General features: G+C 38.8%; 1 protein-coding gene across 2 annotated transcripts in view; it reads left to right on the forward strand.

The window, feature by feature from the left end:
- The window catches only part of PRORP (protein only RNase P catalytic subunit), a 45,761-nt gene that overhangs the window by 2,161 nt on the left and 15,781 nt on the right, over positions 1-27,819 (forward strand). Inside the window, exons 3-5 of one of the 2 annotated variants that reach the window (XM_061463518.1) lie at positions 1,102-1,149; positions 4,557-4,689; positions 18,810-18,917. In XM_061463518.1, the coding sequence (XP_061319502.1) occupies positions 1,102-1,149; positions 4,557-4,689; positions 18,810-18,917 (289 nt within the window). The remainder of the gene's footprint in view (positions 1-1,101; positions 1,150-4,556; positions 4,690-18,809; positions 18,918-27,819) is intronic. The other variant, XM_061463519.1, reaches the window with a different exon arrangement.

Here is a 27,819-nt window from a genome sequence, read left to right on the forward strand (position 1 = left end):
TATTGCTTCTCCATGACAGATACATTGTCATGAAAAGATGTGGTTTATTTTTGTTTTTTATTTTTGTTCCTAGATTAGTATAAAAATGGAAATTTCTTATTGATTTCACTTTTTCTTCAAAGATTTTACCTGTTAAATATTATTCCGTGGTATAGAAAGTAGGAAACTGATGGGTCATGGTTGTCCACAGTGTCTTTCTGGGGCTGGTACGTAAGGAATATTGACACCTAAGGGGAGTTTTCCTATAATCTATTGGAGTGTAGAAGTAGTAAGTTATTTGAAAATTAGACAGTTTCTTTCTTTAAAGGAAAGAGGCAGCAAATTTAGCTTAGATTAAGTGAAGTTTAAATATTAACTTTGTATAGAATAATAGAAGAGGAATAATCTTTATAGGAGGTGCTTTGTTTTAGCACGATATTTAGCAGACCATGCAGTTTCTTTTCGTAAGTAGTGGTGGTCAGACTCCACAAATGACAACTAGTTATGCTATGTATTTTTTTAACTCTTGGCTTTGGTTTATGTGAGCTACAGAGCCATTTTACAAGTTAGTTTTCCTGGATGGGAAATATGCCTGTGGAATGCACTGCCATTATTAGAATGGTTTATACTGCTGTCTCCTAGCTATTTTCATTCCTAGGAATAGCTAGTGAGCAGACAGAGTAGGCCTCAATCGAGATGAATAGAGAAGAACTTACCTGTAGGTGTGTGCTACATGCACAGAAAACTCAGTATAATAAGAAGGCCTTGACAAGGAGACTGCGTGGGCAATGAGTGCATTGAAAAGCTATATATTGCCTGTATATAGTGGCAAAACAGTCCTGCAAGCTGAAGTTAGAAAATTAGACAAACTTGAGAACACCATAAGCTGGTGAGATTGGTGTTTTTTCTCTGCATGTTGTTAAATGTTGGTTCTTTATAGAATATTTTCAGCCGTTGCTCAATTATATATGAATCTTTGTATGATTTCTTTACAGAGTAGATGATTGATTGGTCTTTTATTTCTAAATGTTGACCAAAATAGAATTATTCTTTATCTGTAATTCAGATATTGTTAAATAAGAATCTAATTATTTTATTTATCTTTCCCTCTGTATATGTTAGTATACCAGAAAGGAACTGGAAAGGACATCTAACCAACATTAAAGAAAGGTAAACACAACATTAATTTAAAAGTGAGATATTGTCTTGATTATTCTATCTTGAACTGTTTTCTTGTAAGTATAAAAAGTATCTTTCATTGTATAAAAAGTATCTTTCATTATATAAAAAAATATTTTAATCCTTGAGAATATGAACTTTGTGTGTACATAGGATTCCCAAACTCCAGTTTCCAGCTCATTCTTGTGCATTAAACAAGACCCAACATGGACATTTGGAAACGAGTTATGCTAAGCAGAGATAAGACGGAAAAACACAGATAAAAATAAGAGCTGCCATTTTTCTGGGTGGCTTATTTGTTTACTGTTTAGGAATTTTTTTTGGTTGGCTTTTTAATATCCGTTGTTTTACACAATATTCAACAGGGCAGTGTTGATGTGTAAATGGATGTCTTGAAAACTGATACTGTTCACACACTGCAGTTAATGGAAGGGTTCTCCCTTTCCACCTGATTTTCAGTGAAGACAGAATGATTTTAGGTTTTCACAGGGCTAACTTGGATATTCATTTCTATTACAGCAGTTTTGTTAATGACAGTATATTCCTATTTTAAATGTTTGTTCTGTTTGAAACCTAGTTCTGTGGTTTTGTGGCAATTGGGCGACTATAAATGTATTAATTATAAGAACGTCTCCAATGGATTATGATTTTTTTTATGGTTGTTTATAAAAATATACTGCATTGCATACTCTGAAGTAAAAGCAAATGCAGTCTGCTGCTTTTGAACAGCATAACTAAGAGTAGGGGTTACTGTAAAATGGATTATTATTATTATGTAGAGTGTGGGTTGCTATACTGTATTACAGTAAGTCACCACATTTTAGACAACCTTTTTCAGCCTTTAGACATTTAAAACTCTAAAGCTGATTATCTTGGTTAAGAAATAATCTTACTGTCTGTAAACTCTGCTAGACTTTGAGAGTTAAACTAACTTAGATCACCTTGTATTTTGTCATGGATTAAGAATCTGTGAACAAAGTGGTGACAAGGTGCAGTGTGGTAGTTATTTTGTGGTAAGTGTATGAACACTTTTTGTTTTGAAATAAACAAGTTTTAGGTAGTCTACTTGGATAAGTATTTGAATAAAATCAAAATAGTTTCCAGAAAAGAAAAAGAGTATCAGAATTTTGTTGTGTTTAAGTTAAATGGCTGCTGACAGAAAAGATCCTTAGGATTTAAGAAAGAAAAAAAAAAAGTTTGTTGGTTTTGTTGAGGTTTATTTTGGTCCTAATCATAAAGGTTGAAGCCCTTAAGGTATCTCTGAAACTCATGTGATTATTACTAGACTTGTCTCTGCATCCAGCATAACTGATGTCTTAAAACATGAGTCTTGAGTTAAAAAAAAACAGAAGAACTGTTTTTTCTTAAACTGAGTTTGACAATTTAATAGGCTTATTCATAGGTTATTCCGATTTTGTATAAATGCTGGCAGTTATAGCTAAGATGCTCATATTAAGGGCATCATCTTCTTCTATCACTGAGCTCCTAGTTTCTTTGACCTGTGACAGTCAGAAGCTTGAACCCCCTGCAGACAAACCTTGATGTTTGCTGACCATTTTTCTTTAAGACTTACAAAAGTTTTACATTTCCAAGGTCAGCTATTGAAAGCTGCAACTCAGGTTTTTTGAATCTGCATTCAAATTACTGTAGCGTGTCAGACTATGCTTGATATGTAGGTGTCGTGATACTTCAAATCTATCTCAGAAAAGTAGACCCTCAAAAAAGTAGTTAAATGGTCAATTAGCTATAAGGACAGCTATTTATCCTACAGAGGCAAAAGCTGCCTGTAGGGGAATTTCTTGGCGTGCAGTCATAAAATGATCCATGAGAAGTTACAAAAACTGCAAGTAATTTTAAAGCTACAGTTGTGGAAAAGCAGCAGCTAGACAAAGGATCCAGTCTTGCAAGATGCTGAGTGTTTCTTGTGCCTGTTTCACCTCTGCTCCCTTTGTGAATCCACATGGAGAATTCACAAGAAGAAACTTTCTTCAGGAGCTTTGGTAGTTGGTGGGTGGTTGGCGGGTGGGGGGGGATGATTTGTTGGGGTATGGGATGGTTTATTTTTTTTAAGTAATCTGAAAGAGGTAGTTGCAAAAGAACCCAAATTAACTATCAGACAGGCCCTGAAATTTAGGCTTAATAATTTTGAAATAGTCTTAGAGCAGTTTGTTAGGCCTTTCTTCTCTGTTGCTAAACCGTGGAGTTCCTTAATGCAATTAGATGTATTTAATGGTAACTTTACATCTATATGATCAGCCTCATAATATAAACAATGAGACATATAAGTCTCATTGCTTATATTAATGTGTAGGCTAAGTCTGCAGTGGCCACAGTGGCTTCACCAACTGTAGCAGTGACCGTTCATTGTTGGGATTCCATGTGTAACAGTTTTTGATTCAGTAAGTGCTCTTCAACATTGCAATTATTGCAGTCTTGTCTTATGGTGTGTGCATTAATGTATACTAGACATCAATTGTTGGGAGAATATAACATTTCTGATTGCCATGGGTTTAGAAAATTACAATGACTTAGCATCAGCATCTCTAGGCTATCTCTCTGGAGCTAGCCAGGGGAGAATAATTTGTTCTGTTTTAAAACTTAGAACTGAATAGTAGGATTTGAGCTTTAAAATTGTGCTTGTGAAAATACGATATTTGGATGGATTTAGAGAAAAAATGGTTACTCCTTCAATTCAGACTATGGCCCACTGGGTGAATATAGGCTTCTGAACAGAGCATGATCGACAGGAAAAACATGAAACATCAATGACATATCCTGCATATAAGAGAAGCTTTAAGTGAGAGCAAGTGGTAAAAAAGTCATTGTTCATCAGCCAGGAAATGCCAAAGACCCATTCAGACTAAATGTTGTTTTACTGCCTGTTGGAGAAGCTATTAGATTCTGTTTATATTGTTGGTACTGTGGCTGGACTGTCCAGTCTGGTGATGAAGATGCAGGCTGGATCTCACGTGTAATATTCTTGGCAGAAGTGCTTAAGAACAGACATGACTGACTATGAGTTTCCTTACTGTATGTCAATATCCTATCTGGCCATTTCTTTTCATGTAGTTATTAAAGAATTAAGCTTGGAAAAATGTCTAGGTTTAACTCGCAGTCAGAGGTGCAAGTCAAGAAGTGTACCCATGAAGCCTATGTATATGTGTATATGTCCCTTCGTCATTAGACTTATCCAACTAAATCACATAAAAAGATTTCTAGTGACTTTAGTAGGTTTTGGATGCATGCAAGAAAGAGTACAGTAATTTTCTGATGATTGTACTGTTTGGAGTTCTTGTAAAGAATTACCCTCATACACAGACACTCAGTAAATTAGTAAAATTTAAGGTATTTCTTCTTTAAAAGTCTTTATCCTTTTATTTGTTTCGCTACTATTACAGTGGACAGTGCCCGGTTTGCAACCGTCAGTTGGAGGACAGCAGTCTCACTGAAGAGGAGTATAATAATCTCAGAGAAAAAATAATAAGGGATGTGATACATGGAACTGACACTTTCAGAAAGACAAGCCCACAGGTAGGTGTTTGCACACTGTCAGGTTCATTGGCTAGGGCGCTATATACAATTAATGTTCAAGTACTCTGAAACCACAGATCTGGTGGGGTTTTTTTTGCTTTAAACATTAATAAGCCATCACATACTGAAGTATCCATGTATTTTTTTCAGTTATGTTTATAAAATGGGTCTAAATCTTGATTTCATTCATATTGTCTTCGCTCTTACATTTTCAGTCAGCTGTTAATGGATACTGAAACAATTAAAATGTAATTTTTTCTTTTACATTAAAAAAAACTTAAAAGGTATAGAAATCTTTTAACCCTTCAAAAGCTAAATTTTAAATACAGAATAAACCCCAGTAACAAGAACAAAAAATTAAACATCTAGTACTTGGAGTTTGCAAAAAAGTAGGAGTCCTACTGTTTCTGAAGTTCAGTATCATACCTGAAGCTTGAGTTCATGTGCTGAATATTTGATTTTTCAATTGGGAAGCTGTTTGCCAGAAACAGTAATGAACAAATCATCACTTCAGTCAACTTTCACAGCCACCAACAAACCAACTACCCCATAATTTTAAATACACAATTTCATATTTATAATTACAGTATACATCAGGAGTATGAAGCTTTTCAAAGGTCATTGTAAACATATGAGAGGGCATAATTCTCAGACACTATAATATACTGCAGTTCTATTTCTTACTCTTTTTGCTTGGGGATTAGTGATTCAGCCCCAGCCATATGGAATGAAGCTGAGCTCCGCTAGATGGAGCACACGCCACATCTCAGCGTGGTTTTGCTTTACCTCTTTGAGTATTGATGTCATTTTGCTGCAGCTGGCACCTCAGTTCTTCATGGCTTCTGGAAATATAGAAGAAGACACCAGGTTTGATTCTTCAGGCTTTCTGCAGGCACAGACATTGTATAACAGTTACAGAAAAAACTTGAAACAGTGTGGGGTGCTTGTACATGTAGCCTATTGTTCAGAAATCTAATTTCCACACAGGTTTTCTTCTCAGTTCAGGACTTTTAGCTGATCTAGCTGTGAACTGTACAAGGGAGTAAAATTATCCTTGAAAATACAGCAATAATTTTAAGCATTTAATGGGTACTGGTGTTCTATAATACTAAAAAATAAACAAAAGGATGTGTTTTATTGCACACTGTGCAACAATATCTGTTCTCTAAATGCCTTTGTGAAAATTACAGTTGGTTTATTAAAGAAAGGACCAACAACAAAACTTTTACTTCCTTAACCAGTTAACTGTCTTAGTCTGCGAAGTTTCATTTCTGTTCCTGTGGACACCGCTGTCTTGAAAGTTTCAAATCTGTCAGGTACACAGGGTTAGATTAGCAATACCTGTTGAAGGCAGGAGATTTAGAAAGGGAGCTCTGGCTATCAGGATATTCACGTCCTGCTACACAGTAGTGGAAATTATGTTCCCCCTGTTTGAGGACCTGATAGATCAAATGAATGCAATCTAATAAAACAAAGACTCAATACACTCTTAAGTTTTGTTGTCAGTAGATTTTGTTAGTCCATGTGATAGCTGAAATCTTGTCATTTACCACTCTGGGGCCACCCACTTGCTAGTTCTGTATCAGCAGGCAGTCACCCAGCAGCTGAATGGAGGTGAACTCAGCTGTACAGCTTAAAGTCTGCTCCCTCAAGTGAATTTCGTGCATGGATATGTGGGTAGAGGCAAAACAGTGTTGTGATATGTCAGAGGTTTCCAGAAATAAATTTGGGACTTTTTAGTTGCCTTTGTGCTGTGAAAGCAGATGTGTGGTGATGAAGATATGCTGCCCATTTTAGGTATGCCAGACAGCGTGACTTCTCCTGTAGCCAGGGTTTTCCAGAGGGGAAACTAGGTGAAAAGGCTGAAAATAGGATGTAAGCAAGTGCATCAGAGAGGGGGGGGTTCCATTTTCCAGTGACTTACTTTTCTGTAGTAGCCGCAATTCAAATAGAAAAGATTTTAGCTTTCTATTCCTTCTTTTCTTCTAACTAGTTTTATTTAGCGCGCCTGTGTTCCTTGCAATGAAATTATTACTCGGGGAAACAGTTTGAGTTGTTTGAGCTGTAAAAATTTTATTCCAATGTTTAAAATGGAATATTTAATGCATTGGAATCTTTTTGATTTGGGGTTTATTTGATTTTATTTCTCTCACTTAAGAATAAATGCAATCAGTAGGAAATCAAGAAGAAAGATTAGGTTTGTTGGGTCTGTTGTGCTGTGATTTAAAAAAAAACCCACAACCTAATCTTTTTTTCCTAATTAGTTTTAGGAAGGAAAATCAAACAACTTAGATTTGTACATCGGAATGGTAGTGAACACAATCTACAAATACATTGGAAAGATGGCTTGCCTGAATTATAAGGAAATACATGTTATCCATTAAAAATTCAGATCTTTATGCACAGCTACTGAAGGGCCTGTTAGAATGTCATACAATGTTCTAATACAGTGAGCTGCCACCTTGCAGGCTGCTGTAGAAAGAGAACAATTTTAAGACTGTTGCCTTTTCTACCAGTGTCTATATGATATTTTCAGTTAGATGCCTGTTTACTCTGACTGCATTTAATTGGGAGCTATGCCACTGAGCCTGAGATGATATAACTGGTATACTGAGAGACAGAATCAACTTTTACTGTGATGACTTTCATGTCACAGCTGCTCCCAGGTGTTTCTGTCAAATACCCACAGTAATTTCATTCCTGTTATGACTACCTCATACCCATGATAAACCTGAAAGGACTGCTGCGCAGGGGGAAGGAAACTTGGAGGATGTGTATGTGCTGTCAAGAAAGCAGGAAGAGATGGGTTTGTGGGCATGTAAATTCCCCACATTAGATCTGAACTAACTGTATAAGGGAATTTTACATATTCTTCTAGAATATAAGAGACTGGAGGGGGAAAAGAAAGTGACCCATTCATGTCAGTGTTACTTTGCAACTGAATGAGGTCGTGCTATTTCCAAGGAGCCTTGAAAGAAGCTCTCTTACTTTTAGATTGATGCCTTTTCTGTAATGCTTTGGTTCTCCTTCCACATGTGCATATTTCCCAGCTCCATGATTTGCCCCAAAGCCCTGTGTAGTATATATCAGTCCTGTTCAGAATGGATTAGTTTATTACTTTCAAAACCCCTATGTACTATGAACTCTTAAGACCATGTCTGACACAGTCTGCCCTAACTTCATCTGGCAGAGCCTTCACTCCCAACTTCTAGTGTGAACTTACTATTCTTCTGCCTGCCTTGTTGACTCAACTTGTGGTCAGTCTGCTAAATTGCCTGCACTTGAACAGGTTCCAAGGTGAGCTACCGTGAGATGCCTGGGTGATGATTGCTGTCAGTCTTGCACCTGGATGTCATAGCTGCTTTGCTCAGGGAGAAAAGGAAGGCTAATTAATTCAGTTAGGCCTGGGAAGTCTCCTGAGAAGGTAGGGCCTGAAAACACCTTCCCAGCAAACAGCTGATACTGTGTGCAGTGTGCCACAGCCCAGGCTATGTATGCCATTTGCCTCCTCTCCCTCTATTCCCACATATGTTAGCTCCTCCTGATCACTGCCAGGAAACAACTTTCTGAGGGGAGGAAGCATGGAAGGAAGCGGAAGGCGAGGTGGAATTTGTTCTGTGGATTCATGTGCCCCCTTACCTCCCACGTGTGTGCCACACTGCAATAAAGGGATCAGATTCCTTGGATAAGTGTTTTTCCTCTTCAGTAGGAGTGCAGAAATTTGGCATGTTGCTGGATGCTGCAAAGCCCCTTGCACTGGGATTTGAGCCATTTTGGGCAGGAACACATTAGTTCCTCAGGTTTTGCAGAATAGAAGAGTGATGACCAAGTGTATTGCTGCCTTGTTGCTGATTTTTAGTTATGGTCATTAGCTTGTAGGTAAGGAGATAAGGGTAGGGTTAGTATTGCAATTGCAATTCAGTGCATTGATATCAAGCCTGAAGGGTCCTGGATCATGAAGATGTGCAGTCATAGGAGTCTAGGGAAATCTGTGAAGATGAGACAACATTTGCAGATAGTGTTGAACAGCTGCTGCTTTTCCACCTCCCCTCCCAGTTCTCTGTGTGGGCCACTGGACTTAGTCAGGAGAGGTTTGGTATTTGGTAGGGCAGAATCCTGCATTGCCTTTAGAGCCTTTAGGTTTGCTGCTGCATCTTGTAATATCCACAAGGATAGAGGGGAGCTGGTCTGAGTGAGGATCAGGGTGAGCTGTGGGTTCATTTCAGTTTTAGTTTGCCTACAACTGAAGTTAGTTTGAGGGCAAGAGAGAACACTAGCCTCAAAGTTTGATCCAGTATTCAGTCTTGTAGGTCTAGTAAGCACAGAATAAAGACAGGTAATGGGTTATGGCTGGTGTTGAGACGATTGCAGTAGCAGAGTGCTGAGTCTGAGAGCACTGCAGGCCAAGCTGCAACTTTCATCCTACTTACTTTCTGTCCTCTTGCCTCCATTCAGTTCAGGGTGGATATTACACTTTTCTTGTGATATGATCTACTAGTGTAGAAGAAACTCTGAGGAAGGAAAAGGCGGGGAAGAGAGGAGACCAAATGGGAAATGCTTGGTGAGAGACAAAGGCAGTTGTAATTTTTCTAAGGTTTCTCTTGTGTGTTCCCTTACCCCAGAGGCTCCCAATACTGGAAGCAAACAGAAGCACAGTCATTTGGCTTTGGATAAAAGACTTAGCTGCTTCCTTAACAGCAAGAAATAGATCTAGATGAAAACATTATAAATTCAGTGCATATTTGTTTCCCTCAGTTACCTCAGTGTTAGAGAATCTTTCTTGGGGATGGGTCAGATCTGCTGGGGTGGTCCACAGTCCTCCTTTTCTCAGTTCATACAGAAAAGAATGAGTTGGGATTTCGTTCAGGTCACTTGCCATCAAAATTAGGCCACCATGCAACACAAGAATGTTTTCTTCCAATCCACTGTCTAAACCTGTTTCATTGTCCTCCACAGTCTTTTTAAACTACTACTTTGTCAAATCTGTATTTGGAAATTCTTCTAATGTGATGAATTCTTCATATTCCAGTTAGTGCAAGCAAATAAGAAAAATCTGGTTCTAGTCTTGTTTTTGAACACCAGTTGCTTGGTTAAAGTGCAGTTGCTAACCTTAGCTTGTTTCCACTGTATATCACCTGAAGATCTTGCTAAGGAAAATACAAACATGGATTGCTGATGCAGGGTTTTTTTAATCAGATCTGTATCTTCCTTACATTAACTAGAATGTAAAAAGAAATTGAGAGAACTAGAAAAACCTGAAGAATTTTGTGAAGGTTTAAGAGTGGCATACATTGATGAAGTATTTCTTTTTTCCTGTTCATTAGCTGATCACAGGGGCAGACAGGGCCATAACGTTGAAGTCAGAAGAGTAACTTTTAACTAAAGAATTAAACTAATCTGAGTTATCTGAATAGCTGATTTTTGAAATTAATTTATCAAGAACCTCTTGCACACCCAGTCCCGTACTTGCAGCTCATGCATTCCACTAAGGAGAGTCTTGAGACATGTTTACATAATGCAGACTTCATACACCACCATCCTTTGGTTAAGTGTTCAGTGTCTCCAAATATTGCTAAGTTATGTGATAATACTTCTAAAGTAAAATTAGTGTGAGCAAATGTTGATTTAAGACACTTTGAAGTGTTACCTTGTGGAACTTGAGCATTACTGAATGGTCCTTTACCATTTGGTAAAGGACCATCTTTGGTCTGTTACCAAAGGTCCTTCTAAGCTGGGGAGCTGCTCTCTAGCTGTGGTCAAAGACAGATTCTTCTGATGCTGCAGAGGCCTATGTGGAATTGTCTAATATAAAGCTTCATTATACTATATGATAATTAGAATAACTTAACAAGTTTATAACCATTTTTACGTTATCTAACCAATGCTTTATCTCTTAGGATTTGATTGGATTTGTTTTAGAACAAGCAATTTCAGCAGGTGTTTTTATTACACTGTGAGATCATTCAAGTTTTTAAGTTTCTTCAGAAATCTGTAAAAATAAGTGCACTTTTTTCCTATATCATGCATTTTTTCATCTTTCTGATGCTAAATTTAATTTGCTGTTCAAGATTGGCTTGGCTTCTGTGCCATCTCCTTTCCTAAATATCTGTAAAATACTTCATAAATACGGGAATTAGTACAGAACTTTGAAACATGCTGCTAATTTTTTAGCATGACCAATTGGTTTTTTCTTCTCTGTCCTTTTTTAATACTGTATTTAGTTCAGTGTTTTAGTAGCTTGTTAATGGAGTCTTGTGTCAGGGTTGGTGCTTTTTAAAATCTAATTAATGCCATCTGGTTCTATTTTACCTGCTTTTTCATTGACACAAGGAAAGAATTTTTAGATACTCTTCTGCAAAAGCTGTGCACATTAAACTCTGACAAATCATATTATTCCAGAGGGCTTGTGCAATTTTTAGTGATCAGTTCAACCATATTTCAGTGTACTCTACTGGGTGCATGGGTTTATTTTTCTGGATTGTTTCTAGAAATTAAAATAGGGTACAACATGTGGTGCTATTCGGCTCGCCAGCATAGTTGCTTGAGATAGCAAATATTAGCATATGCATTTGGTAGCAGTGTGATTTTGAAACTAGTTTAACTAGCCTTACCACCCTGCCAGCTCTTCACTCCTGCCTCCTCTTGCCCCTGCAAGTGTGGCAGGAAACAAGTGAGCACAGCCCCATGGAAAGCAGGGTACAAACCTAGATGGCAGTACAATGTTTTGTGTTCTTGTGCATGTTTTTTGAGGTAGATCAGTTCCTTGTTCAGGTTCGCTTCAAATATTTGTACCAGCATAGCAGAGTAAGCAGCATGGAGGTGTATCTGACTGCTTGATTGCATTTTTCCACATGGATATTATGGACTGTCTGTAATTAAGTGCTAGTCTGGCTAACTTAACTTCAAATGGTGTCCTTTCTATGAAGTTTATCATGCATTGGTTTTATATTATTCCACTGTCTTTCTGTAATGCCTGTTACATTGTGTTTAAGCATTCAAGTCAATCTTTTCCCGATTTAGCATCCTGTTAGGTTGCTTGCCCTGAAACAAAAGGTTTTCAGAATAGAATCATAGAATGGTTTGGGTTGAAGGGACCTTAAAGATGATCTAGTTCCAACCCCCCTGCCATGAGCAGGGATGCCTCACACTAGATAAGGTTGCTCAAAGTCAAGTTGTTGGAGGCCAGGTTTTGCACTGGCCTTGTGGCTGACCCTCTGCCATCTGATGTAGGCAGGCAAGAACAAGTCCTGTGGCAGCCTGTCTGCAGGCCACACAGAGCACATCTCAGCCATGTCAGTGTGCCTGTGAATACCTTCCTGTTTGTGACAGTGTCACTGAAGGCTGCAGCTACAGGAGTTTGTGACTCCTGGAGTATTTGTTAGCTCTAAAAGCATGTAACAAAGGGCAAACAAACAGTATGCAATCCAGAGTACATAGTGTTACCATACACAATACTGAGAAAAGCCTTCCTGCATATAAGGGTTCGAAGGGGATTTCCAGGCTTTGAAACTGAGGGAAATATTCAAACCCTTCAGGCATAACAATAAACAGATTTAAAAGTACTCCAACAAGGTGCCTGGAAAAAAAAAGAAATTGGCTGGATTTCAGTTTGACAGCTGAATTTTATTTCTCACACTCTAATGCTCATTCCTGTTTTTCTTCTGATACCAACCAAGTGCTGAAAACAAAGCAACCCCCCTCACTTTGTGTTTTATACAGCTGTTAAAAAGTGAATGTTTTCACTTCTCTAAAAGCTGCTCTTACGGTATTGAAAAACACCCTGTTTGATAAGGGTAGACAGTACTTAAGAGCAGTATAATCTGTTAATTCGAATTTGCTCTTTCCTTGCACTTGAATATATTGTTATTTAATATGGACAGGGGAGACACTGCTTTTTCTGTTGTACAAAGCTTAAACTATTGTGAATGCTTCTGGAAACAATGTATGTTGAATACTGTAGTTTTGCACTTAGTTTGACTTCAGTTTGTCCACCATTCCTGATGAGTGAGCATAAACATTATTGTTTAGAAAAAGTGACAAACAGCCTCTTCTGCAGTGATTTTAATAAGTTTTATTATGGTGTCCCGTCCCCCCCCTTTTTTTTTTCTTTTTCAAATACCATGTGTTGTCATGAACATAATAGCATTTGTTGTATTTGAAAGTCCTCTATGGATTTCCTCATGTATCTTCTTTGTGTGTTATATTGCTTTGGGTTTTGGCATGTAGATCAGTAGATGTTTTGGATTCTTGAAGAATTTGAGCAATACCATGATTTTTATTTCTAGCTGCCAACATATTTCATATTCAGGCTTGAGGAGAAAAGCGCTCAAGTGACCTGATTTTTTCTGTGATCTGAAACGTGTAATACCCTTACGTCCGTAACAGACATTAAAATTATTTCAGAATATTCATTTGAATTACTCTCATTGCTCTTATCAAAGTACATGCTTGTTTAGCTATGTTTTCTTTGTTTTGTCTTCATTGTAATGTTTATTAACCATATTTAACATAGTAAATCTGTGAATACTAATAATGAATTCCACTCCTCATTTTTGTTGTGCTTTCGAGGCTTGTAGCATGTGTGTGTGCACTGGTATTGGAAGAAAAACACATTTCCATTTATAAAGGTATTACAGAAATATACTATTAATACTCTTACAGAAAAGTCCTATTTTCAGATTTATTACTACTGCTGTCACACAGCCAATATTACTGGCTCTAAGCCAAACTTTTGGAGTCTGAGGTCACACTTTTTTGAATTTTTCAATGAATTTTTTAAAATGGCAAAGCCAATTTTCTTTCCCCTCTCCCTCTCCCTCTCCTGTGAGGATTGAGGCACGGACCCAGAGGTAGAGTGCAAGCTGGATCGTTTATTGAAAAGATTACACGATATTTATATGCTTCCAAGCAATTAGCAAAGCACATCTGTGTTTGCCTTGCAGTTACATCAGGTGAAAGGTCTATCTGATTTTCTTATCGACATCCTCTTTCCAGTTCTGACGTCCTTGTTCCTTGCCAGTTCCAGCATCTTCCAAGTACCAGTCAGGGACAGGTCACTCTTAATTGCCTGCTGTAGTTCCTCCTTCTCATGGTCACTCTTAATTGCCAGCTGTAGTTTCTCCTTCCCATGGTCTCTGACAGCTTTGATACATTCCAACCCCCGCATTCTCCCTCTCCCCTTCTTTCTTTCCTTCTCAAACGATAATTCCTATACTTCTGCTTTTTAAAACCAACCTCTATCTCTTGTTTTGCTGCAGTACCCCCAGTTGAGAGCTAAATCTCATAAAATGTTGTAGTTTCACAATCCAGTCAGTTCCCATAGGGTGCCCTGGCTATGCTAAAAGGTCATCCCCATAGTCTCACGAGGCTTATTCTTATTCCATGTCCTGGCTGGATTTTCTTGCCAGGACAGACCTCTGTGCTTTGACCTGAACAGAACTGTTGCAGGCTAGAGACTGTTATATTGGCTCAGTTCACCCATTTCAATCTTTATCCATATGCCAACAAATATGTATGTGTAGGTAGAGAAGGGAACAAGGCTAGTAATGAATGGCTGAGAGAAAGGAGAAGATAGAAACACCTCTTTCTGTGGCAGCACCAGTATGCACCAGTATAAAATAATGGTGAAATGGCATGAGTCATCCAGCTGGTGTGGAATAGCAAAGAAATGTGAGACTGTTGGGCTTTTGCTGAGATGTGAGTGAACTTGAGCCACCTGCGTGCTAGTGGTTAAACAAAAGGTTGGTTTAAATGTCTTTAATTCTTCACATCAAGATAAATTCCATCATAGGTTTGTTATGGTTCACTCTTAGTTCCAAATTGATTTGCCAGAAGTTTTCTTAGCAGAAGGTGTGGTGAATCATTTCTAACGGTTGCGTAGTTGGCATTCCCCTATTTTCCCAGCTAGGCAATGAATGAAATCAGGTGGTATTTTTTTAAATTCCCTTTTCTTCTGTACATGGTATGAAACCAGACATCGCCGGAGCCTCCCATGAGCACCCTGCACATATTCCTGCTGCAAAGAGGCATGTTCCTGAGGTAACAGCCGGGATGCATTGCAACACTTTCCTGTGGCTCATGAGCATTAAGAGGATCGCGTCAATAAGCAATGATGCATGTGTTTTTTATGGTTTGGCCCTTCAGCTGTGAGCTGTGTTGAAGCAAATTTGAGTAGCATTTCCAAGGCTGGGAGAATGGACTTTTCCTTGGAAACTTTGTGACATGTACCCAGTCAGATCAGGCTAGAAATCAGTGTAAGGTTTGCAGTGTTAGGCAGAAATGTTTTACTACTTGTTGGCGTGTTGTAGGGATTCATCAGAAGAGCCCCTTGTTGTGTTTCACAGGACATTTCCCTGTAGATATGCAGGGGTGTATGTAAATGATGTGTTGCATTGTCCATTTGGAAGGGGAAGCCTGTATGAATCACTTCTTTTTGCCTAAAGAAGGACAACCTTCATGTCACTGTTGTACTGCGTTTACAATTACTGTGTCTGGTTTCTCTTGATCAGCTGTACCCTAGCTGCATCAGTGCTCTACTTCATTTACTGCTTATAAACATCTTACAGTTATTTAGGAAATATCTTTAGAGAATTGTGGGTGAATCAGCTCTTTATTACTGTGGCTGTAGGATCTGCATAAAATCCAGACAAATCCTGATCTTTGAATGATAAGCATCCTTCACATTGTTTACTTTCTCTCTTTGTGGTGGGTTGACCCTGGCTGGATGCCAGTTGCCCTCCAAGCCTCTCTCAGTCCCCTCTTCAGCAGGACAGGGGACTGGGGTGGGGAAGGGAGGGAGAGAAAAAGAAGTTGAAAAACTTGTCAAGATAAAGGCAGTTTAATGAAGCAAAAGTAAAGGCTTGTGTGCGGAAGCAAAGGAATACAGAAGATTTATTCTCTACTTCCCATCAGCAGGTGATGTCTGGCCACTTCCCAGGAAGCAGGGGTTTAGTATGTGTAGTGGTTGTTCTGGAAGACAAACATCGTAATAATGAATGCCCCCTACCCCCTTTCTCTTAGCTTTCATAGCTCAGCAGATGTCGTATGGTATGGAATATCCCTTTGGTCAGTCTGGGTCAGCTGTCCTGGCTACGTCCTCTCCAAGATCTTGCCCACCCCCAGCCTGCTGGTGAGGTGGGAATGTTGGAAAGGCAGCTACCACCTTTCTAGCTACCAATACAAAGCACAGCACTGTGAGGGCTGCTATGGGATAAATTAACTCTGCCTCAGCAGGTAAAATACACTCTTATAGTGTGTGTTTGAATAACCTTTTCTGCTGCATCTGGGTGATGTAGCCTGCTGCTTGTTCCCAGGCTTTGCCCTTTTCCTTCACTGTATCTAGAGAGGATGGGAAATATGACCACTTGAAAATTGTCTCTCAGGGGAGGCGCCTGGAACTTCTCTGTCATTCTTTGTTTTGTTTTGTTTTTTTCTGGAAAGGAGCACTCTTGTGTGTTGCTGTGGAAATATGGATAGTGAAGAGTAAATGAACCGATCCTTGGGGATTTTTAGTCCATCTAAGGCTTTTCACTGGAGTCTTCTGTATTTGGCAACATAAATTGAACTTGGCTATTTGTCTTCTGCACTTACTCTGCTGTTAACTCCTCATTTCCCTGTGTGGATAAGCATCTCCTGTACCAGCAAACCATCTCTCCCTGTGTATTGAACAGTTTACTGGTAATGAGGCAAAACAATTGAGCAGATTTGGGAAGCTGACAGGAACACGCTGACAGGCACCTGTTGAGAATGGAATAGGAGACATGAACAGGAGGAGATGGCAGGGAAAAGTGGGGTGGCCAAGGTTACAATGCTGAAAAAGCTGCAGCATCTCCCCAGCTCCAAAAGTAAACCCCAGAGTAGCAGGAGCTGGCTTCTCAGAGGTGCTGAGACTATCCTGGTGCCTCTCAGCAGGACCCTCTTGGCAGCTCCTGCTCCATCTGCCCTGGTGGGAGAGAGGGAGCCAAGCAGAGTGGGCAGAAGGGAGTGCTGACCCACCAAGCTCCTCTGCTGCTCCCCCAACTCGTACTGTAGTGTTCCCTCAACAAAGCACTCCACTCTGCCCGTCAGGGAAAACTCACTGCTTCAGGAACTGCTTTAGCACTATTGTCACTTGAAATAAAATACCACTTTAAAAGTTCTCCACAAAGTGTTTGTTTTGTATTGAACCAAGCCCTTTAAAACAAGATTACATGTACACTATACTTTATAAAAATGGCTACTTGACTGTAACTATGTTACTTCAAATAATACTGGCATTTGTTGACATTAGGAAAACAATGTTCTATTAGAGTGTTTACTGTGTGTTTTTCATCTGGTTCTACTTCCGTTTGACTTTTCTGTCTTCACTCATCTTTGTCTCAAAGCTCTCCTATTTTACCTTCATTCAGTCTGTGTGTATTTTCCATCCTTTTATCTTTCCCATGTTTCAGACAGCCACCCAGTATTCTGATTTTGAGCCATGGGGAAGTCTACTGCATGGCACAAGTCTGAAGTTAGGAATCCTTGTTATTTGGGTTTGCATTTGTTTATACTTCGCTTCCCTGCCACTGCCTTTGCTAGTGACTTTCTGTATCTTGGTGTCTCTATCAGGTGGCAATAAGAATATTCATCTATATAAAATACATTAAGATTGGGGCTGGGGGGTAAGAGGAAACATTTCACAAGTGCCAATGCTTTCTTGTTTTTTGAGATGATAATTTTCTTGCCCAGCTTTTTATACTTCCTCAATAATAACATTTAAGCCATGAAGAAATGAAAGGTAACATAAAAGGAAGTTGATTCTGGTGGTGCTAGACTGAGCCCTGTGTTGTCTGTGTTCTCATCAGTGTGCTTTTGACCAGTACGCCTCTGTTCACTTGGAAATTATGCCTGGAATTTTAACATCTAAGTGAGACATCCTTATCTTACTTGGTGGTTTGTGCTTTTAATACAAGTAACCCTTTTCCTGGTATAATTTGTCTTAAGCATTCTGACTAAATTTGAAGTCAGTGATCATTTGTTACTGCTGGACAGCAATGTATTTTCTGGACAAATAAATTCTTTCTTTCATTCCTTTCTCTGAGAAAGAATAAAATATATTGTTTGGATGCTGAGGGGATGTTTTTTATTTAGACTTGCATGTTGCCATATGGCTACATCAGAGAAAACAGGATTAGAAGAGTGCTTCTTGAATTTAGAGCAGAAGGCATGAAATTGCAATTGTTTTGAGTTCCTATAAAAATTCATTTATAGCCTGGGGCTGTGAGACCTCCGTTACCAATAAGTAAGTCTTTCTTGTTAGTAAAAAGGTCATTTATGAAATCAGGTCACTGCCCACCAGGATGGCTTAGGGTTCCTATGCCTGTTAAAAACAGTCAGAAGCAGGAAGTAGAAATCTTACGCAAGGGTCTGCTAAAAACACTAAATGTTTCCTCAAAAATCAAGGGAAAAATTCCTGAAGATTTTATTAAAACTTTGTACTCTGTACTCCTCCTGGGGGGGTCTCAAGCCTAAGCAATTGTGGTTTTCCTTCCACTGGAAGTTCTAGATAGATGCTGTTGGTTTGCTCAATCACTGCATTATGTTTCTGACCTAGTAAGAAAGTCCATTGTTTTGCTAGCCTTAAAGCTGCGTATTTCTCACAAATGGAATGCTGTGTTTCTAAATGTATGTTTATATAAATATTGGATGGCATTCCGAGATCTCAGAATTCTTACAGAGAAACTAGGTATGATGCTTATTTTACACCTGGAAATGTTAAGAGTAATAGCGTCATACTACTGGTTTGTAAAGTTGCTTTGTTTTGCCGCTGTTGTGTTACAGTAACTATAGCATATATCTTTATGAAAGCATACAGTTTAGATTATAATTCTGAAAATCTGGATGACTGTAAACTTTTGGGTCTTAGTTGTAATGTAATTTAAAATGATATTGGAAGTATCTGCTGTAACACGGGTTTTAAAGATTTTTTTGTGTATGTGGTTGGTTTACCAAATATGCAAGCAAAGATGTGAGGTGTAACCAGCAAAGGGAAAGTGAGAGATTTAGGCTTTGTTTCTTTTCTTTTACTACAAAATGAATGAAGTCTCTTTTTATTAACTTAAGTCTTCCCCTGTATGTGTTTGTTTCTTTGTTTGTTTCAGGAATTTGAAGCCTTTCAAAAATTTGTGGAAAATCGACTTCCATTTGATATTGTTATTGATGGACTCAATGTTTCCCACATAAACGCCAAAAAGATGCAGTGTGAGAATGTAAGTGCTGGTTAAATATTCATCAAGAGTTTTGTGTATGCTGATTGTATTGTAAACCAGTGAGTGCCTCATTATTACTTATCCTCTTGAGGAACTGATCAGGCAATTTTGTAGCACATTACAATGAAGTTCAAAGTTATCTAGAGTTCATAAATTAAAAATTATCCATGGGAAGATGGTTTTTCTTACATATTTGACTGCGTTAGCCATTAAAAAAATCATACCTAAATTTCCTCATGTATACAGTGCTCATAGTTAGAGCTGAGGTATTGGTAAGTGTTAGTAGGACATATGCTCTATGTGTGTTTTCACAGTAATAAGGATTTTAGGGAACAGACTTAATCTACCTTATAGAAAATTTAGTTTTATAAAATTATGCTGGTAAGAGTTCTCAAAATAACACCTTTCTGAGTTCAAACCACATCCTGTGCAAGTTTAAACTTACTTCACTTCCTATTGCCTTATGCACTGGAGTTTTGTGCTTAGAAGGGCAGCTCAGTCTGGCTTCAGTTCTTTTCACTTGGTGATTTGTAGAAGAATAATCCTGCTTTTTTACCAATACCTGTTTTTGAGAATTCTTGGTATTCCATATTGGCATTTCACTAAGAAGTGGCTTAAGGATTTTTTTTTTTTGTCAATCAAATATTTACTTTGAATTAGGAGCAACAAAGTAGCTGCTCACATTCCAAAGCCAGAATTTAAATTTTCATGCTCTTGAAATTCAAACTAAGTTATAAATGAACTTTATAACAAAGGAAGTAATTTACTCTTAGTAAATTACAAGAAATAAGTTTTTGTTCTAAGTACTACATTAAAACTGATCTTAAGCAGGATGTGCTTTCATATATGTAGATAAAAGCAGCTGCGCCAGGGAGGTTAGATAAACTTGCTGAAAAATGCTTGTTTGAGAGAGGCAGAGAAGTTTCATGAGATACTGGCTCATGAAGAGGGTACTTTCCTTATTATGAAAATAGAAAATGAAGTTTACAAGTTGTTTGGATGGGATCAGGGAGGAAGTGTTGATTACCTGAGCCGAATCCCAGGCAGCATGTGATGGCACAGTGTTTTAAGATCTAGAAAGATAGATCTATGTTGCCAAAGAGGGGGAGGAGAAATGAACATCCTTCCTCAGTGCATGCCTGTTCCCAGTGTGGGGCTCTGAACAGGATCCTGAATGTTCTGTAAAAGCTGTATGCAGTGGAACAAAGAGACAGCCTGGTTTTCACAGATAATTACTGCTGGTTTCTGACCAGAAATCTTACTAGGAGGTATCAGCATAATCTGCCTTTGAGTTCCTCCTTAGTTTATGCTATATTGGAAGGACTCTGGCATCCATGGTGCCAAGGAGCTCCAGAAGGACTGTATGGAGACATCAACTTTCCGTTTAGATTGTTCCATACAGATACAGGTCAAATCTCTCTTGAATCCCACGTATTTACAGATGAAGAGGTTTTTTAGGAAAATCTGCCTTTCCTTCCTGCACAACAGAACAGGAACTTGGCCTCACCTTATCTTACCTCCAGAGTAAGATTCTCTTAGCTAGTTTATTTGTTTTATGAGCTGTGTTGCTGTTAATTATTACTGCATTTTGTCATGCACAAAATATGTTAATTATTGGAGTTTCTGCCAGTGGATCTTTTGCTGCTCCAGTTACCTGGTTTCTGTCTTTAAGAGTGTGAAGTCATTACTTGAGATAGGATGGATGTGATCATTACTCCTGCCTTATACCTGTAGATATTCACTGGCTGATAGTACCTTTTTTGGCATGGGAAATGTGTATTTGCACTCTGAGCAACAAATGAGTTTCTTCACTGCCCCAAAATAATACTCTTTTAGATGCATGAGCTGCTAAAGATTTTTTTCCTGTATTGAGCCTTTCTGTTACTTGAAATAACTTTTTAACTGTTTTCATAATAGAAGTTTTGCTACACAGTTACAGTGTTAACTATGGAGTTAACTTTTTTCCAACTGGAAACATTGCTTAAACATAAGATCTTGCTGGATGCTAGCAAATCTGGTTTATATTTCTTTATGGCTGAACTCCTGTGTTGTAACATGTCAGGAAAGGACTGTGTCTTTGTTCTTATTTTGGATACTTTTGACAAGAAGCATGCATTCGTGTTTTCTTGCTCTTTTTTTCAAGACTGCTAAAAACAGAAAGGAAAAAAAACCCTAAACCAACAAAGCAGAGCAATCCTTTCTTCTGTCTCTAAACTTTTCTTCCAGATGAGGGAGGGAAGGCCACAGGAATCTTTGCATGTGTTGCCTTCCCTGGTTACTGGTGTTGCTGCCAAGTAATCTCCTATATGCCACTGTTGACCTTGCTGAATGCTGTAGTATGTCCTTCTGGGGGCTGACTGCCACAAAACGTCCTCTTTTGGAGGCTGCTGTCCTCACACCAGAGGCAGCTGAATGGAAAATGTGGAGTGGCAGGTCTGGGACATTCGCAACCTTTAATAAAACTCTTCAAGGTACATAGGGAAACATAGTGCAGAACTGAGAGGATGGAGAGGGCAAATAAACGCCAGAGAGTTTGGGGACAGAGCACAAAGGATGGAAAAAGCCAAGAGTGAAGGCTGCTGCGGTCAAACTTGCCAGCTAGGGCAATGACTGCCCCATTTTGAAAGGGGGCACGCTGTGACTCTTTAGTGACCTCTTCTGTTCGACTTGAGAGATAATAAAAGCGCAGGATTTCCAAGGACCTGTGTTAAAAGCTGCTCAAGCCTCGTTTTACTTAGCTAAAAGCTAAATTCAGTCTCCAGGTGGGAGTCAGTCTGTGCTCTTTCCAAGTCTTCATTACTGCAGCTGTCGGACCCAGCCAGGGTATTTTTTTATACTCTTCTGTTCCAGTGTGTAGTTAATATGCAGCAATGGTTGAAAGAGTAAAAAAAATGAGACTGTTCTCCATTTATAACACACTGTAAGTATTACTATTTGCAAACTGGTAGGGCTTTTTTTGATTGTGTCCCTTATATGATTTAGAGTGAACAGCAAAATAAAGGGCATTGTTAAACACAGGAGAAGGCCTAAGATTATGTGACAATAATATGGTAATTTAAATGCATTCTGGTGTTCACTTAAATTTAACAGAAAGTACTGTTCCACGTTGTGATTTAGCTTTAAGAACTGTAACTGTTTTGCTGAAGACCAATTCTAGCTAACTCTTAGTCATATAATTAAAACAAGAAGAAATGATAAAATATTCCTTTCTGTTCTCAAACATCCTAGCATTTGTAATTCCATTTCAGCATTCCTTAGGCATCTTAGAGAGGGGCTGGGCTGTGTGGACAAGGCACAAGTACCTTGAGGGGTGAGGAGAAGTTAAAAAAGCAGAAGTTGAAGGAGTGATTTTTACTCATTCAATTCCCAAAGTATTCTGACATTCTGGAAAACTAGATATGTAACTTCCAGTAGCCCCAGGCAACTTCAGTCCTCACAGCCAGCACGCACTTAGCTGCTATCATCATGAATATTATTGACTTGGCAGATTTACAGGAACATCCTGTGGTAGTTTCTCTGGTACATGAGACTGTCGGTTTGTAATTACAGTCCCTTTTTTCCAGGTTGGTTTTATACTTGGTCTGCTTCCTGGTACAAATCATCATGTGGCAGCATCAATTACTGACAAAAAGAGAAGGTAGCATGAGGGTGGGAACAAAGATTTTTGAGGGCTAGGGAATGGTGAGATCATCTGATTTGAAGGCACTGCACACTGTAAAACTGTAACGCTGAGTATTAGCCAGCACCTTGTATCAGCAATTTGCCTCCTTACTGCAGCATTTTAAATTAGACATGAAAGTTGACTACCAATTAAAAGTATTATAGACTGGAAGTTGGTTTTGCTATATAATCCAGACAACAGAAACAAACTCCCATATAGTCTAAAATCATTAAATATTGTCTTTCTTCAGTTTTGGGGTATTTTGCATTCTGATGCTGTCCAAAACTGTACCTGATGTGTGTTTGCCTTGATGAGTTAGTCACTGTACTGCAGAAATGGTAGTTTATAAACTGAGGAATTCTTGCAGTTTAACTAAGCAGAGTTGATTCAGGCTGTATCATAACGCTGAGTTAATCCTTTCCTCCAGACGTATCTAGTTACATAAATCCCTAGCCAGCACAATGGCATTTGGAACTCCCTGTCCTCTGCTGCCGTAACTCCCTGTAGTGCCCCCACCTTTCACCTTGCAAAGGTCGAGTGGGAATTTCCATACACGAATTGTTCAGTTCTCTTACTATACACAAACTGTTACATAATTATTAAGTGCATTTTTTTTTTTTAAAAATACTTAGCTGTTTTTAATTTACACTGAGATTGGTACATTGCAAAAGACGTATCAGTCAGCTCCTTTTTTAGCTGGTTACCCATCTGGTGCTAGATGTAACTGAGTATGTATTTCAAATGTGTGCTGGATCAAAGCTAACTCACAGTTCCCTTCTTCAAATAGTTTGGCAGCTGGGGTCAGCTTTGCCCTAACTTTACCCTCTCTGATCTCTATATTAGACATCTGAAAGACTGGTGAAATAGTTCCAGATTGAGTTTCATAAGGCTGACAAAAGGAGTAGTTTTTGCTCTTGGCGGATTGTTCAAAGTAGTTGCTTCCTAAACTTAATCAGCATTTCTATAAATGGACTACATAAATTCATATAATTCCCATGTAAGTTGCACTATGCCTGTACAACAGCTGACAGAGCCAGATCCTTGCTGTTCCACTCCCATCCCATCCCAGTCTGGTAGCAGCATCTGGCATGCCACCCCTACTACACTTCCTGCATGCAGCAGCAGCCAGCCCTGCCAGCAAAGCCACCAGACTTGCCTTCCCACTCCTTTCACAGGCTGCCACAAAAAGCCAGGCTGTTCCTGTTGTAGTTGGGATGCTTTGTGACAGGCAGAGGGGACAGGACTTGCCTTGCAACTATTCCTTTTCTCTTCCAGGGAAACAGCAGCAGACCTGTTGAGTGAAGGCTGCTCTGAATTGGAGAAGAGTTGACTAAAGAAATTATGTGGTCCCAACTAGCATAGTAATCATGTGAATGCATTATGCCTTTTGGTTTTTCCAAATATTAATTATTTTTAAAATAATATTTGTCAAGGGGATTTAAAGTTTAAAACTATTATTACAGTTTTAGTTATTCTAGTGGTTCTGTAATAATTATTCCTGGACTCCCTGCCTACTTTAGCAGTGTGGAAAAGAGTGGGTACAGAGAGGTTGCTGCCTTGAAGGGAAAGCTGGGAGTAAGAAAAAGGTTCCATCAGAATAGAGGGGAAAAACAGGATGTGGGATATCAATCTACAGGAAATGGTAGATGGTCTTGTTAATTTCTTTTTTTAAAAAGCCCAGCTGTGGCCACAGAATTGAAGAACCTTGATGAATTATATCCCTGGAAGTGTCCAAGGCAAGGTTGGACAGAGCTTTGAGCGACCTGGGCTAGTGGGAGGTGTCCCTGCCCATGGCAGGGGGGTTGGAACTAGATGATCTTTAAGGTCCCTTCCAAAGCAAACCATTCTATCATTATATGACTTATGCTTTGTAAATTCAGCTCAGAACCATTGCTTTGGTATGTACTTTATTCACATTTTCAAGGCTTTTTCCAAATATCAGGACAGAAATAACTCTTCAAATGAGGTTAAAGTTAAAAAAGAGCAGAAACAAACAAAAGACTCCAAGCAAAGAAGGTACCTATGACCCATCATTCTCTTGGGTTAGTAACCCAAATCAATTTTGAAGCATAATTTTGTTTCTTCAAAATTTCTTCTCTGTGCCTATAAATCCTCTGTGATGAAAAAGGGGGAAAAAAGTATTAGAGTAAAAATAAAACTTTCTCTCCTGCTTATTGAAAATTATTTTGAGGTGATGAAACAAAGAAATTAACTCCTGTTCATATGTATATAGTTGACAAATACATGTAGTAACATGCTCAGGTTTTCATGTGGTAATTTTTTCCAGTCTTCAAGTCTGTCTTGACTGTGCAACATGCCCATGCCTGAGAGATCAACTGCACAATCAGCGATACAAAATATGAGCTCTGCTGTATGAGCTGTCCTGCAAAAACAAGCAGATATCAATAAATTTGACCCCAAAAAAGTCATGCTTGGAAAAGAATTTTTTTGTTCTTTGGCTCGTTTGGCAGTATCTGTGATTTGTTCAAGTACTTTACTGTCTGTAAATGAAGCAAGAATGAAGTAGATCTGTGAGTCATTCTCTGTTCAGAATCAATACATCCACCAGAGGTCTTATTTGTCATACTGTGACAGTTCATCAATTCTTCCTCCCACCAATTCTTGTCTTACCACTCAACAAAGCAGTCAGGCATGTTTGTTCATTTGCTCCTAGCCTTTTTACCTTTGTTTTTTTTATTCTTCTGTTTTCTAATGGTAGTCCAAGTTTGCATTTCCACAGAAATGAAACATTTGCCCTATTGCTCAAGATTGGAGAGGTTTCTATCTTTGCAATATGTATTTCATTCTTTAGATCTGTACTTTCATTTCCTTTAAGTATTGCACAAATCATAAATATGAAGATTTTTGGTGTTTTCACTGAGTATCACCTTCACCCTCTGTAATATGATTTTAGAAGAGAAAGATGCTCAAGTACTAAGGGGTACCCTTGAAGCTTCACCTGTTTTTGGTGTTTTAGAGATGTGTTACTGGAACATTCAGCATCGTATTCAACTCTTATCAGTTAATTTCTGAGGTCCCTTGAATATTTCAGCAGGTGGACTGAAGCACGTTCTTCTGCGAAGCCACATCTAAGAGACTGATACTGATATGCTGAAGTCTTCCCCCTCCTTTCCTATATTGGGGCATCCTAAAATAAAATAGATAAAGCTCAGAAATTTTGGTGACTAGATCCAGAAAAGCAAGGCTGTTAAGCTTCTCAGGGGAGGTGAAGGAGACTAGACTGACTTGCCTGTGAAACCTACGGAAGAGGCCTGGCCTGCTCTCTTCTGAAACCTGACAGCTTCCATTTGTGGCTAAAAGAAAAATAAAAGGTCATGTAATACATTCAGATTTGTATACCAGTACAAATGGTGTGTTCTAGAAGTACTCCTGCAAGTGCTTGGCATGTATTCTTTCATCAAAGAAACACACATGTTGACTACATAACTTTAGCCACTAAGTTTGGCTCTTCCCATAGGGGTATGCTCCAGCATCCTTTGCTGCTTCTGCAGCACTGAGAGGAGAGAGTCGAAGGTAGATAGGACTTCTTAAGAAAGGAAATACAAAGTCAGATTGGCTACCTGTGAATACGGCAGGGAAATTTTCTCAAAACTTTTAACCTCCAACGTTCTGAAATAGGGGAGTGGGGAAGCTGTCAGGATTCCCTGACTAAATGCCTCAATGGTTGACTCTAAGCTACTACGTTTCCTTTCATAGGTTTCCAGTCTGATTTTTGCATTTCCTGGTAAGGAGAACAGAGCTGCAGTAACTAAGCAGGTTAAAAAATCTGACTGTCAGGCATTTTGACAACTCCCTGTTGTTTTTTCCTGAAGTCAGACACTTCCTGGGGTTGCCTCCCCTTAATTACTATTTGTAACCTCTGGTTTGGGCTATAAAACTGAATAAACTCAATGTGATTCAGTTGACTATCTCTATTGGTTTCTGTCTGGTATTTTTTATTTCTACCTTTGTATTTGGCAACAACAGCAAATCAAAAGGTAAGGACAGGAGCCCCTAAGTGCTCCTTTTTTATGAGGGGAATTGCATCTTATCTTTCATACCAAGAATTCTTCTAATCTCTAGGAATATAAACTTGAAATTCAGCAGAGCAGAATCATAGAATCACAGAATGGTTTGGGTTATAAAGGACCTTAAGATCATCTAGTTCCAACCCCCCTACTATGGGCAGGGCCACTTCACCCTAGACCATGTTGCCCAAGACTCCGTCCAACCTGGCCTTGAACACTGCCAGAGATGGATCATTTACCACTTCTTTGGGCAACCCATTCCAGTGCCTCACCACCCCCACAGTAAAGAACTTCTTCCTTATATCTGAAGGTTCAGGTTATATCCTATAACCTGAACTTTCCGTGTTTCAACATGCCTTGATGATTCATGTCCCAGTGAAGTTGGTAACTGTAGCAACAGGTTGTTTGTTGTGTGTTGTACAGAAGACCTCCTAAAATCAGGATGATAAAGTCAAATGAAGGTATCTTCTGAACTGGATGAGTCTCAGTCTTGCCCTTTCACTTCTCCCTTCGAAACCACAAGCTGAGTTTTCTTTGGGCAGCCCAACTGATTCACCTAATCATGGAATTGTTATCAGTGTGGCAGTAAGAGGTGTACAGGGCCTCCAAAACGGAAACCTGATCTTAGGGAACTGAACTGCTTCTTTAGAAGTGATTCTTGTATGAAAGGTCTTCATAACTGTGAGAGACTATAGTGCTATCAAGATGTGGGAAGCAGGCCAGAAAATGTGAAGGCCAGTTCTGTGTAAGAATAAATATTTTATTTGAGCCTGAGAAATGCTGGGGTTTAGTGCTGTCTTAAAGGTAATATAGATAAGATCCTCAGAACAATGTCTGCATTCATTCATGTACTTCTGAAATTATTTATATATTTTGAAAAGCAATTAATTTTTGGTTCACACTTTGCTTTTACATCTGATAAGCTGGTTTTTAGTAAAAGTAGGAAAGAAAACGTATTTGGAAGCTGTGTTATCTGAAGGAGCCTAAACTGCATTTGGATTTATTTATGAAGTTATGAAAGCCTAGATTTTTTGAACATTAGGTTATTCCCAGGGATTTCAGTATATTGACATGCTGATTGATGATTCAGCAGTCTATTAGCCTGCATTTGTTGTTTTTTTCCTCTAGTCGCATTCTGCTTTGTAGAGCAAGAGTGAAAAAGACATTTATATATAGGTAATTAAACATATTTAAATGGAGGCTATAAAATTAC

This window comes from Pezoporus flaviventris, unplaced genomic scaffold, assembly GCF_033815535.1.
Source record: "Pezoporus flaviventris isolate CSIRO_AGI_PZ_B2104156 unplaced genomic scaffold, CSIRO_AGI_Pfla_v1 ptg000036l, whole genome shotgun sequence".
Classification (NCBI taxonomy): Eukaryota; Metazoa; Chordata; class Aves; order Psittaciformes; family Psittacidae; genus Pezoporus; species Pezoporus flaviventris.